Raw genomic sequence first — 12,227 nt, 5'->3', positions numbered from 1 at the left:
AAGATTGTAAAACTGCGTCAGATTTGCTTAATGACCGCTTTGCTTAGCAATCGAAATTCCGGTCCCAATGGTGGTAGTTAAGTGAGGACTATGTGTATTGTATTTCGGGGACTCCTGTTTTGTTTAATGTGTGTTGCTTTTAAGATAGTTTTAGTCCAGGCTATCTCTGTGGTTTTATGTTTTTATCTGTTTTTACGGATTTTTTTGGTTTTGTATGCCATCCAGAGTCCACTGCAGTTGGGCAGCTATAACAAATTTGAAAAGATAAATAAAAATAAATGAATGCAGCTATCCCTTTTTGTGTGCAAATTCATCAGACATGCATTCTTTTTCATAGCCATCTCTGACAAATGTGACTGTCATGTCCATTTTGATCAGAGAAAGAGGGATCCTAGTAAATTCTTTAGTGGTGCCATTTGTTTTCTTAGATGTCACAAATCCACATCATCTGAAAGATTTTTATTATCAGCCATGGTCTAAAACCAGGTACTGATTGAATTCACATATTGCATCAGAGTTTATTGAATATATTACAGTGAGCTGGGTTCATTTGTGGCCTTAAACCATGATTTACAAATAATAACAGATGGTTCATGCAGTGCTTTAAACTGAAATGAAATAAAGTGCATTTTTGCTTAGCCCAATTTGCAATTGCATCCGATGAATTGATTCCGTTTTTCAAATAACAGATGGATACAGTTCTATCCAAAAATTACCAATAGAATCTTGTTTTTGTTTTTTAATCAGCCACTTTTATTACAGCAAAATTCAACTTAAAGCAGCAAAGATATTCATCATTTAAAAAAAAACTTTTAAAATGTCTCTCTCATCTTAAAAAAAATAATATTTCTTTTAAAAAGTGCTGAAGTGTTTATCCATTCCTGCTAAATAAAATGTTGCTCTTTTGGATGAATGCCTATCTCTTAGCTCTAAAATTACACATGTGATTTGGACCTGAATTCCTTAACTTTGGAGCAAAATGTCCACTGATAAGAATTTTAAACTATTTCTAAAGTGTCCGTACTTCCGAGAAAACAACAAAACTAAACAAAACAGTATGTCAAATTTTCTAAAAACTGTTGCCACCACCTCCATTAGAAGAGAAATAAGGATTGGTCCTTACAGGCGCAGCAGTGGTAGATGTGAACCTAAGGATAAAATAATGAATTTTAAATAATGAAGTGCTATTGAATAATTAGCAGAATTTTTATTTGTGTGCATTGCTGATACACATGATGAATCTTTACTGAATAACCTCTTTTAGTACTCATAGTATTCTTATTAGTAGTAGTAAATATAATATTAATAAATAAAAAATAGTAAATAAAACTGAGAGCCAGTTTGGTCTAGTGGTTAAGCTCTACGCTAGAAACCAGGAGAGCATGAATCCAAGTCCTGCGTTAGGCATGAAAGCCATCTGGGTGACTTTGGGTAAACCCTTCTCTCTCAGCCCCTTATGTCAGGCTTGGCCAACAAGCTGGTCAGTCAATTCCTATCACAACCAACAAATCAACATTTAATTGATCTGACAAAAATGTAGCCTGCAATTGTGGGAAAAACTCTAGGAAGAAAAGAAGTAAATAAAATAATGATAAATTAGTATGTAAAATAATACATTAGTAAATAAAAATATTATTAAATAAAATATTAGTAATAATAATCTCTGTTAGTACTAATAGTATTGTTAGTATTAATACTTTACACATAGGGTAAAGCCAGCAGTTTTAAACTATGGCTGGTTGAAGAAGCCACAGTGGCCTTGCTTACATATTGTGATAAGCGGTAACAGGTGAATTTAAACATCACACTAAGAAAAAAAGCAAATCTTATTATGGTTCAATAAGAGACATGGATCAGGCTTTGGATCACAATGAGGGGCAGGAGTCATGTTTTAGAAGGGAATTCCAGGAGGAGAAAGAATGGAAAATGGTTGGAATGTTTAAGAAAATAAAACCAATTAATGGACCAGAAGTCCTGGATAGGGAATTATATCAGAATAGGAGAAAAACTTGACAAAGTTGTTGAAGATTTAAGAACTGAGCAACTGGAGTCCCTCCTTGGGAGGGAGATGGGCAGTGATAAAGTTTGATAAATAAAAAAATAAAAAAATAAAACTGGAGTCAAGTGAGATTTAAAGGACTAAACATTTTCCATCCTTCCCATACGTGCAGCTTCACCAGCCATGGTTTGCATTGATGGAGAAACAAAGTAGGACAATAGCCCTATTTGGATGACAAATAGGATATGCCAGGGTTTCTCAGCCAGGCTCTCTGTGGCACCCTAGGGTTCTACAACAGGTCACTAGGGGTTCCCTGGGAGATCACGATTTATCTAAAAAAAATATTTCAAATTTGGGCAACTTCACCTTAAAGAGGTCAGTTTCATTCTTTATTTTTAGTTTAAGAACACTGTTCGTGCATATATACAGGCCTGCACATCAAACAAATATAATAATTTTGTATCTTCTGGACTATCTTTGAGCCTGAATGTGCAAGAATTCCCTGAGGCCTGAAAAATATTTCAAGGGTTCCTCCAGGGTCAAAAGGTTGAAAAAGGCTGGACTATACATAGTGGATTCTGGAGGTTCTGGAACAATAGAGACGCATCACCTTCCCACAAAATGTTTGGGTTCTGTATAATGGTGAGGTAGTCTTTCCAATATTCTGTCTTTAAGAGCAGATGTTTCCTGTGGGATCTGCACCAACCTCTTCTCTGCCCGGTTTAGTTAGATCAATTGCCAACATGAACTTGGGCCAAGAAACACCCTGTCTAGAGATCGGAAGCCATTTTCTGCATGAAACAGGAAGCCAAATCAGGGCCATTTTTTCCCCTATTTTAATCCCTGATCTTTTTTCCTGTTTATTTTTCTTTTCTGGACTTTCCCGTTTCTAACCTTCTCTTATTTGGAGTGCTTTTCAAGGACAAAGAAAGGGGATTTACAGTGGAAAAGTAGCTGGCGTCTTTCCTTCTCACTTTTAAAAATGGCAAACTCATCATCAGTACCTGTCCTTTCATACCTGCAAATTTATCTAAAATGAAAGGATAGAGGCAGCAACCCAAAGCACTCCGTTGCTGCAACAGTGACCTTGAATAATGCCAGAGCTGAAGATCCTCCCTTGTTCCCTTATGAGCCCCATTCTTCTTCTTCTTTTTTTTTTTGCACTTAAAACCCGATTACATTTTTCAACATATACTTAAAAACTAAAAAGCATGGAACAAAAAACCTACAAAGAAAGAAAAAGAAACTAAAAAGGTGTGAAAATACAAAGATGACTATACAGAGTGACTTTCTACAGCAAAGATATACAGAAATCAGTATCAATCTCTCTCTCCACTTTAAACTAAAATAAACATTATTTCTATACACCATTTCAATTCTCAGTGCAACATTCCCCTCTAAAACAAACTTTCCTTCCCACTTAAAAAAAACATTAAAAAAAACCCCTTCAAACATAGTTTTTCGCCTAATAAACAAACAGTTAAATATTGTCCTTCTTCACTATAATTTTACTCCCCTCTGCCAATTAAACAAAAAATAACCTGCCTACATCTTATTACTATGATTGTATGTATGTATGTATGTATGTTAATATCCTTATACCAAAAATAAAAGTGTTATCCGGAAAGCAAAAGCATCCATCTAAACCCTTAAAAAGCCATCCAACAATTATCCCACTTCAGAGAAAACTGAAGCATTTACATATCTCAACATTGAACACAGAGCTTTCCCCTTATGACCTTATGAGCTCCAGTCTCTTTTATTGAAGAGGAAGATGTGTTCAGCATAGCAATCTTGCTTCCCTCTCCCCAAAATGGCATAAAATATTTATTTATTTATCATTTTTTTTCTCACCGCCCATCTGCCTCCCAAGGAGGGACTCTGGGTGGTTATCTGTACACAACACTGGATGTCCTGACCCAGTGCCTGGAGGCTGTGCGGACCTGGATGGGGTGCGATGGGTGTCAACTCAACCCAAGCAAGACTGAGTGGCCTTGGGTTTGTGGGCCTCCCGGTGCTAAGGTTTTTCCACCTCTGGTCTTGGATGGGGTTGCACTGCCCCAGACGGACCCGGTGCGCAATCTGGGGGTCCTTGTAGACTCATGGCTCCTGCTTGAAGAGCAGGTGGCAGCCGTGGCTAGGAGGGCCTTTGCACACCTTCAGGTTGTGCGCCAGCTGCACCCATTCCTAGACTGAGAGGCTTTGCTCACAGTCACTCGTACCCTCGTGACCTCCCTTCTGGACTACTGTAACGTGCTCTATATGGGGCTGCCCTTGAAGAGCATTCTGAAGCTTCAACTGGTGCAGAATGCAGCTGCACGGATAGTAAATGGCATCGGGTACTCAACACATGTAACACCACTACTACAGGAGCTGCATTGGTTGCCGATGTGCTTCCGGGTGCAATTCAAGGTGCTGGTTGTCACCTTTAAAGCCCTTCATGGCTTGGGGCTGGGTTGCCTAAGGGACCGCCTTCTCCCGGTTGTTTCTCCCAGTCCAATTTGATTAGTAGGTTGGGTATGCTGCTGGACCCGTCAGCTAGGGAGTGTCAGTTGGCGGGAATTAGAAGGCATGCCTTCTCTTCCATAGCGCCTGCCCTCTGGAACATCCTCCCACCAGAAATTAGGATGTCCCCGACCCTGTTGGCCTTTCGTAAGGCCGTGAAGGCCTGGCTTTGTACCCGGGCCTGGGGCCTCAAGCATGTGGATGGTCCCGTCTCTTGGCTGTATTAACATTCATGCATTGCTCACTTGGCAGCCATGTATATTGATTTTGTATTTATTTTATATTTTAACTGTTTTAATTGTAATTGTTTTAATTGTTTTATAGTTTTATTGTTGTAAGGCGCCCAGAGTCACTCACTGAGATGGGCGGCTATAGAAATCAAATAAATAAATAAACAAACACTTAAAATAGCTTTACACAACTCCTCTCCCAGTTTCAGAATCTATCCTCCCATCCCAATTATATAAATTTCAAATTTGAGTGAAAGGCAGCCACCCCTAAGTTGTTTGAAATGACATTGGCATCTCCATACTAACACTACAAGGGCCAGGTGATGACTGGATGGGGGAACTGCCAGTCAAAGGATGGTAACATTGGGTATGTCCTACTGGGGTATAATCCAACCAGAGGAGACAACTGGAGAGAGGGAATTGGGGGGTGATGGTGAAAGGTTGGGTCAGAGGGCTGCTCAGCATGCCAGCTGGGGAATTATATGCACACATCCCATAGGGGCGACAGGTTTAAGAGTAATTTTAGGACCTGGATAGGCTAGTGGACGTGATGGACTACAGTAATGCAGCAGGTTCTTAGGAAGGATAGAGCACATCCAAGGAGTTGGGGTGAGACAACACAGTCCTGAGTTGGACCGTGGGAAGAGAAAGACATTCAGAATAGCCACTCCCTAGAATCTCCCAGGGTATATCTGTTAGGTTAGAGTAATGCAGGTTTAGTCTGGCAAGATTCTGTCTGTACAGTGTAAACAAATAAAGAACTGGACTTTGGCTGGATTGCGTCTATGTTGTTCTTGGGCTGGGCCTGAGAAGTATTGATGGGATATTAATAATATTTAGAAATAAGTAAATCTGTTTTAAATTTTTAAGTTATAAAAATCTGTTTGTTCCTTTGCTCCTGTTTTAATCAAGCATCTATTTTCCCCGTGTTCCACACAGCTAGGTTCCCTTAATGCTTAAAAGAATTTATAAACTGTCAAAGGGATTTAGTGGTAATAGAAGGACAAATGGATAATCAAGGACACTCCCCAGACCCCCATCACACACACATGCACTTTAAAGGAGGCGGTGAGACAGGCTGCTTACCCGTAGGAAGGAGAAAATGGATACTGTGGCCCATCACCTGCCATTGCTGGAGGGTCACGGACACTGCTTGAAGCCTTTGTTGGATTTCTTTGCTGATAAGGGTAACTAGGTTGAACCAAAGGGATGTAGCTGAGGACAGGTGTGTAAGGTGAGCGGAAGATTTGCTGTGGGTTGTAAGGAGTCACCTGTAGAGCAGGAAGAAAAAGAAGGATTTAATAGCTGTATCTAAGAATGCAGAAAGATTCCCACTTGATCTGGCCATAAGCTCAGCATCCATCCATCCATCCATCCATCCATCCATCCATCCATTTATTAGGCCACCCCTCTCACAATGTGTGACTCAGCACAGCACACTATTTTAAAAAAAAAAAAATACAGTACACCTCCCCGAAAAAACCCAACAACATCCAAAACATAATCAACATGTAAGTGAGGCTGGTGATTAAAAACATTGCAGAACAGGCTCACCTGCCATCCTGACCCAGTACACAGGAGAAAAGCAAGGTCTTTATGGCTCTGTGGAATGCCAATGAGGTCAGCGTTTTCCCAACCTTGACATTGGGGGAGCTCATCCCAAAGGGAAGATGTAGCAACAGAGAAGGCCCCCACCTCCTAGGTCTCATTAGGTGTATTATTTCAGACAGAGAACCTGGAGCATGCCCACCCTATGCGACCTTGTGGAATGGGCAGAGATGTCCTATACATCCTGACATTCCTTTCAGGGAAGCATACCTTTCATCCTCACCATAACAACCCTGAAATGTTGGATGGGCTAAGAGAGAGTGGCTAGCCTAAAGTGACCCAGCAATCTTTGCATCAAATGGACACTTGAGTCTGAGTGTCCCCTCCCTTCCTTTTTCCCTCTGTCCTAGAAGCTCTTTGGGGAAGATTAGAACACTCAAGTGGAAAGTATATAAAACAAGCACGTTCTCTGGGAGAGTTTCTGCTCCTTCTGCCACTGAATAAATGGAGAAGAGAGATTTGAGCCTGGCAAGGGACTTCTGAGTTTTACAGTGTCAAGAGGGAAATGAAAAAACCCAGGTGCATCAACCTGGGAAATACAAATCAGTCTAAATCTAGTCCACACGCATGATGCCAATTTTCTTGCAAATCCAGGGAGAAATGTAACTTAGCACTTTTTTCACTGTTGCCCACAAGCCTTCACTTGTCTCTCCTTGACTCCAAGTTGGTACCTACAAAATCTACCTCAAATGTAACTTAAGATCTTGCCAGGAACTTGTAGATGGAAACAAATTTCTTTCTTTCTTTTTTTTTAATGGACTAAAAAATTAAACTGTGGCACAATTTCTGCACATATTAATTAAGAAATATGCAACTCATCTTTCTTGATTACTAAAAGGACACATTTCCAAGCAGCTCATATATTATCCCTTGTTCCTATGTTTGGGAGATCTAGGCTATGTTATCTTTTCTAGGGATGGTAAAAGTGACTTCAACTTACATCCTTTGCCTTTACAGTTACAATTTAGTTAAAGTAATTATTTCATTGTATTCCCATCCTTTTTGAGAAGTCCTGAATTCATGGCTTGGGGATGACTGTGCAGTGCGTTTTATGAAAGGCCTTCTGTCTAAGGATTCAAAACCTGAAAAAGAAACTCCCTTTTGGCAGGGCAAAAGGTCAGATCAAACTGACTATTCAAACTTATCCACGTATTTTTCTTGGCAGCAACAGAGAAGTAGATTGGCACTACAGTGTTGATTTTCTGATTTCCCACTCTAGTTCCTTGTATAACCCTGGGACTTTCAGTGATCACCCATCCAAATATTAAACAAGTCTGACCATGCTTATCTCAACCCTGGCTCTCTTAGGAAAGTAGCAATTTCTTTCTATTTAATCAAAGAAATCCCTAAGCATGCAGAAATAACACAGATTTCTAAATTATATTATTAAAAGCTTCAGAAGATCTAGAGGATGTTGTAAGCAATTGAAGTCAAGTTATCAGTTGGATGCAGGAGAGAGAAAATGAAGAAAATGATTGGGGAAGATATTAATATATTTCAGCCTGCAATAGCTTAAAGGAACAGTGAAACATTCCAGATTTTGGGAGGTGGAGGGGCAGAAACACAAGAGCTATGTTGCAGTATTTTCTAACTGGTTCTCACTTGCAGTGCATAACTCACTGTTTTTACCTGATTGTCCCAAGATGCTCTATGGGTCACAAGAGTGGCTGGGTGGCCTTCTAACCAGGAGCACTCCAAGTAGAGGGTGATCATGGATTGTACCATGGGTTTTTCCCCTTTGGAAACACGCACGGTCAAAAGCTTCCTAGCTTAGTACTTGGCAATTCCTGATTAAGGCTGTTACTAGAGCATGCTTTCTTATCTCTCTCAGGATTTACTGCCCAATGTCCCTCTTCAATTATATAATTTTCTGCTTTACAGATAGGAAATGGAGGCTGAGTGAGATGGATTTGCTCAAAGCCACTGAGATCTTCTCAGATTGACACTCCCTCCCCTGATTTATGCTACTGGTGACTTAGAGAACTTCCACCGTACCTGTCTGGAATAGCACCCCAGTTGAGGATGTAACGTTTGCTGGTACGGGATCCGTGCCCTTTGCTGATACAAACTCTGTTAAAAATGCATAAGGGAGAAACTATTTATAATGTGCAATGTTCTGTCTTCCTAACCAACATGCAGTGTAATAAACAAACGAGTGAACAAAAAAAGAAACCATTAAGATGGTTAGAACAATAATCATTAGAACAATAATCAAACCAAAAATAATTTAGACTGCCATCTAGGAACTGTAGAATAATTTAACGTCTCCCCTCTAAGGTCAGAGATCGTGCTCCAGCCTCAGAGAGGAAACTGGAAGCCAAAAAATCCCCTCCATTCTCTAAAACCATTTTTCCAACTATTGGAAAAGGAGCCAAGGGAAAAAGAGGCAGAACACGAGTTCAGTGGGGCATCGTAAACAATTCTAGCCCTCCACCTCATCTTCAGTGGGGGGGGGGGGATTTAGACTAGCCCTTGAGCTATTATAAATCATTTCCTTCCCATTGCTGACAATGTGAGAGATTTTTATTAAAAGAATACCTAGGCGGAGGAGTGGGGGAGATTTTTCACTGCAGGGCTTTAGAAATCTATGGGATTTCATTTTGACATGAATTTAAAACACAGGCAACCACAACTATGGCAACAAAAGCAATTTACAGATAGCAATATAACAAAATCACCCACAGAAGTAAGAACTGCTTTCTTTAATGAAGAAAACAATATGACTTAATATAAAAAGAATTACGTTGTTAGAAAGAAAGGGCATCTTTAATAATTTCTTCTTCATGCCCTACGAAAGTAAACCAACAACCTCCAAAGATGAACTAATTACTAGGAGTCCGCAGTGGTACCAATTAAAAATCACTCTGGCCAATTAATCAAAAGTTGATTCATCTACAAACAATCCTATCATGGGAGCAGAGAGCTACGGCATCTGGCCATTGGGACTGTGAAATCTCTGCAAGAATCAGATTTATTACATGGAAATGAAACAGAAATATTTTGTGTGTCAGTCCGTCCTCTTCACAGGCAGGGCATTTCCCATGGTGAGGTGTAAGTAAAGATACCCTCAAGGTGACTTGACTGCTGGTTGTTAATGTTTTCTACTACAGATTCAGGTTACTATGGTAACTAATCATTTTGGCCGGGTGAAGAGGTTGAATTTACTTGTCTTCTTTTCGGATGTTAATTTTTGCACCTGGGGGGAAGAACTTGCCTGGACTTGTTTTAGTTTCAGTTTCCCTTCTGTATAGGCATGTAGAGAGTTAAGCAGCTCTCACTGAGAGCCTGTAAGAATGCAGAAGCTTTTGAATATGTTTTGCTTTCTGTAAATAAAATTATTTTTATAGAAATGCCTGGTGTGTGACTTTTCTGATCTCTCCTGGGCCAAAGGCTTTCCTAGCAATCTGCCAACACTGGTCACTTCACAGACAAGACATGCAGATTTTTAGACAACCTGAAAGTGGTTTGCTACTGCTTTCTTCCACTATGATGTTTTGACTCCTTGGAATTTCCTGGTGGATACCTGACCCTGCCTAACTTCTGATACCAGGCAGGATCAGGCAGATACTGGCTTTATCCTGTAAGGCAATATATAGTCTGATAGCTTGGTACCTTCGGGCCCCTTTGCCTTCTCCAACTGTATCTGACCCATCAGCAGTCTCTTTCCTAGGAGGAACTGTTGGTAATGTCCCATTTCTGGCAAGTGACTGGCAGGGAAGGGTGCTAGGGCCTGGAGGTGTTTTTCCACAATGGCCCTAGGTCTCTGAATGACATAAGCAGTGCTCTGCTTAATTGGGCCCCTGGCCCATCTGGTACTGCAGTCTGTTCTCACAGTGGCCAACCAAGTACACAGGAAGCCCTTTGGAGATTAGAGTGGCCATCTTTAATAGCCTTCCAGAAGCTAGTTTAAACCAAGTTATTCTGGAAATATTTGGAGCAAATTGTGAAGGTGTGTGCTCTGCAGTCTTAATGTAACTTACTTTTAATTTGTTAGGAACATTGTATGGTTGTATTTTATCATCGTTGTGAGTTACCAGACATTGTGAGACAAACAAACCAATAAATAAAAATTTCTGGGAAATCTGCAAGGATGCTTGAATGATTTCACAGTTTGGTGGCATGGAAGAAGGTTGGGATTGCTTTGGTTCCCCAACAAATCCGATCCCCATCACCCTGTCCTGGGTCCATCCTCAGCATTCCTCCTTTGGAACTCTTCAAGGTTGCAGCTTCCCAGTATCTGAAGCAGCCAGCTGCAGTTGGGGAAACTGAATAGGATCCAGTCTTAAATTGCCCCACCCTTGGTGAAGTCTTGTAATGATTGCCTAATCCCAAATACTCAGTCTCACAAGCTCGGGCTTAAAGATAACTGATTTATTAAAAGGAATAGTATGCAAATACAGAGAAAGCTGAGAATGAGCAAAAGCGCGCCAAATACAAACTTAAAAGCCTTGCTTGCGATCAAGTCCCGCCCCATCGCCCGTCAGGACGCTCCCCCTCCCAGGTGCGAGAATCCGTTCGACGCGCCTGGGAAAGTAACCTTGAACAGGAGCGCAAACCCAAACATACATTCCAAGCCCTGAAAACAATGGAGGGCAAAGGAATGGAAAAACCCCGGGTGAAGGAACATGGAACAGAAAAAGACATGTGAAACGTTACAATGTTAACGAGACATTGAAATGAGAACATGACATATCGCCCCCCCAAAAGAAACTAGGGAGCCGGTTTGTCAGGATAGGCAGAGTGGAATTGGGTTACGAGACGAGGGGAATGGACGTCTGGAGCAGCAACCCATTCAGGATGAGGGAAATGTTTCCAGCGGACGAGGTATTGTAAAGCGGAACGCTGGCGTCGGGAGTCGAGGATGGACGCCACCTCGAAGTGTTGCTGGTTGTCAATCATGAGGGGAGGTGGAGGAATGGGTTGTGGATGCCAACGGTCCGACGACAGGCAGGGTTTGAGTAAACTACAATGGAAAACAGGATGTAAACGTTTAAGGTTGTGAGGCAAATCAAGTTTAAACGTAACAGGGTTGATTTGAGCAACAATTGAAAAAGGTCCGACAAATTTAGGGCCAAGTTTCTTAGAGGGTTGTGGGGACTTGATAAATTTGGTTGATAAGTAGACTTTATCCCCGACCATAAAGGATGGTTCTGGGGAACGCTTTGCATCGGCATGGCGTTTATAGGTAGCCTGGGCATGGTGGAGAGCCAGTAGAATATTAGACCATGAGTCTTTGAGAGATTCTGCCCAGTCAGCAAGGGTGGCTGGTAGAGGTTGAGGATGAGGAAGTTCAGGGATAGGAACAAAGTCACGTCCAAAAACTGTTTTAAAGGGAACTTGACCAGTGGTTTGATGAACGGAATTGTTGTAAGCAACTTCAGCAAATGGGAGTAAGTCGACCCAGTTGTCTTGTTGGTAGTTAACAAAAGCCCGGAGGTATTGTTCCAATGTAGAATTAACCGCCTCTGTAGATCCGTCCGTTTCCGGATGCCAGGCAGTGGAAAGCGCCTGTTTCGTACCCAAAAGTTTTAAAAACGCCCGCCAAAATTGTGACGTAAATTGTGTGCCTCTGTCACTCACCAAACGGGCGGGGATACCGTGGAGGCGGTACACGTGGGTGAGGAAGAGGCGTGCCAGCTGTTGGGCGGTGGGGATAGAAGCGCATGGGATAAAGTGGGCTTGTTTGGAAAAGAAATCTTTAACGACCCAAATGACAGTTTTGCGTCGACTAGGGGGTAGATCAACGATAAAGTCCATGGAGATGTCCTGCCAAGGGACAGATGGAGTGGCAACAGGTTGAAGGAGCCCTTGGGGTTTGCCTGGTTTGCGCTTTATCGCCGCACATACAGGGCACGCAGTGACATACTCCTTCAAGTCTTTAAGTA

At 41.5% G+C, this 12,227-nt stretch overlaps 1 protein-coding gene across 1 annotated transcript in view; it reads right to left on the bottom strand.

Moving 5' to 3' along the window:
• Positions 1-1,069: 1,069 nt before the first annotated feature.
• Positions 1,070-12,227, bottom strand: part of C10H1orf94 (chromosome 10 C1orf94 homolog) — a 43,066-nt gene continuing 31,908 nt past the window's right edge. The window contains exons 4-6 of the mRNA XM_063312550.1: positions 8,338-8,412; positions 5,821-6,005; positions 1,070-1,148 (exon numbers count right to left, since the gene is read on the bottom strand). Coding sequence (XP_063168620.1) covers positions 1,070-1,148; positions 5,821-6,005; positions 8,338-8,412 — 339 coding nt within the window. The remainder of the gene's footprint in view (positions 1,149-5,820; positions 6,006-8,337; positions 8,413-12,227) is intronic.

Source organism: Candoia aspera, chromosome 10, assembly GCF_035149785.1.
Source record: "Candoia aspera isolate rCanAsp1 chromosome 10, rCanAsp1.hap2, whole genome shotgun sequence".
Classification (NCBI taxonomy): Eukaryota; Metazoa; Chordata; class Lepidosauria; order Squamata; family Boidae; genus Candoia; species Candoia aspera.
Note: the sequence above shows the minus strand (reverse complement) of the source record. Positions and strands in the feature narration are given on the sequence as shown.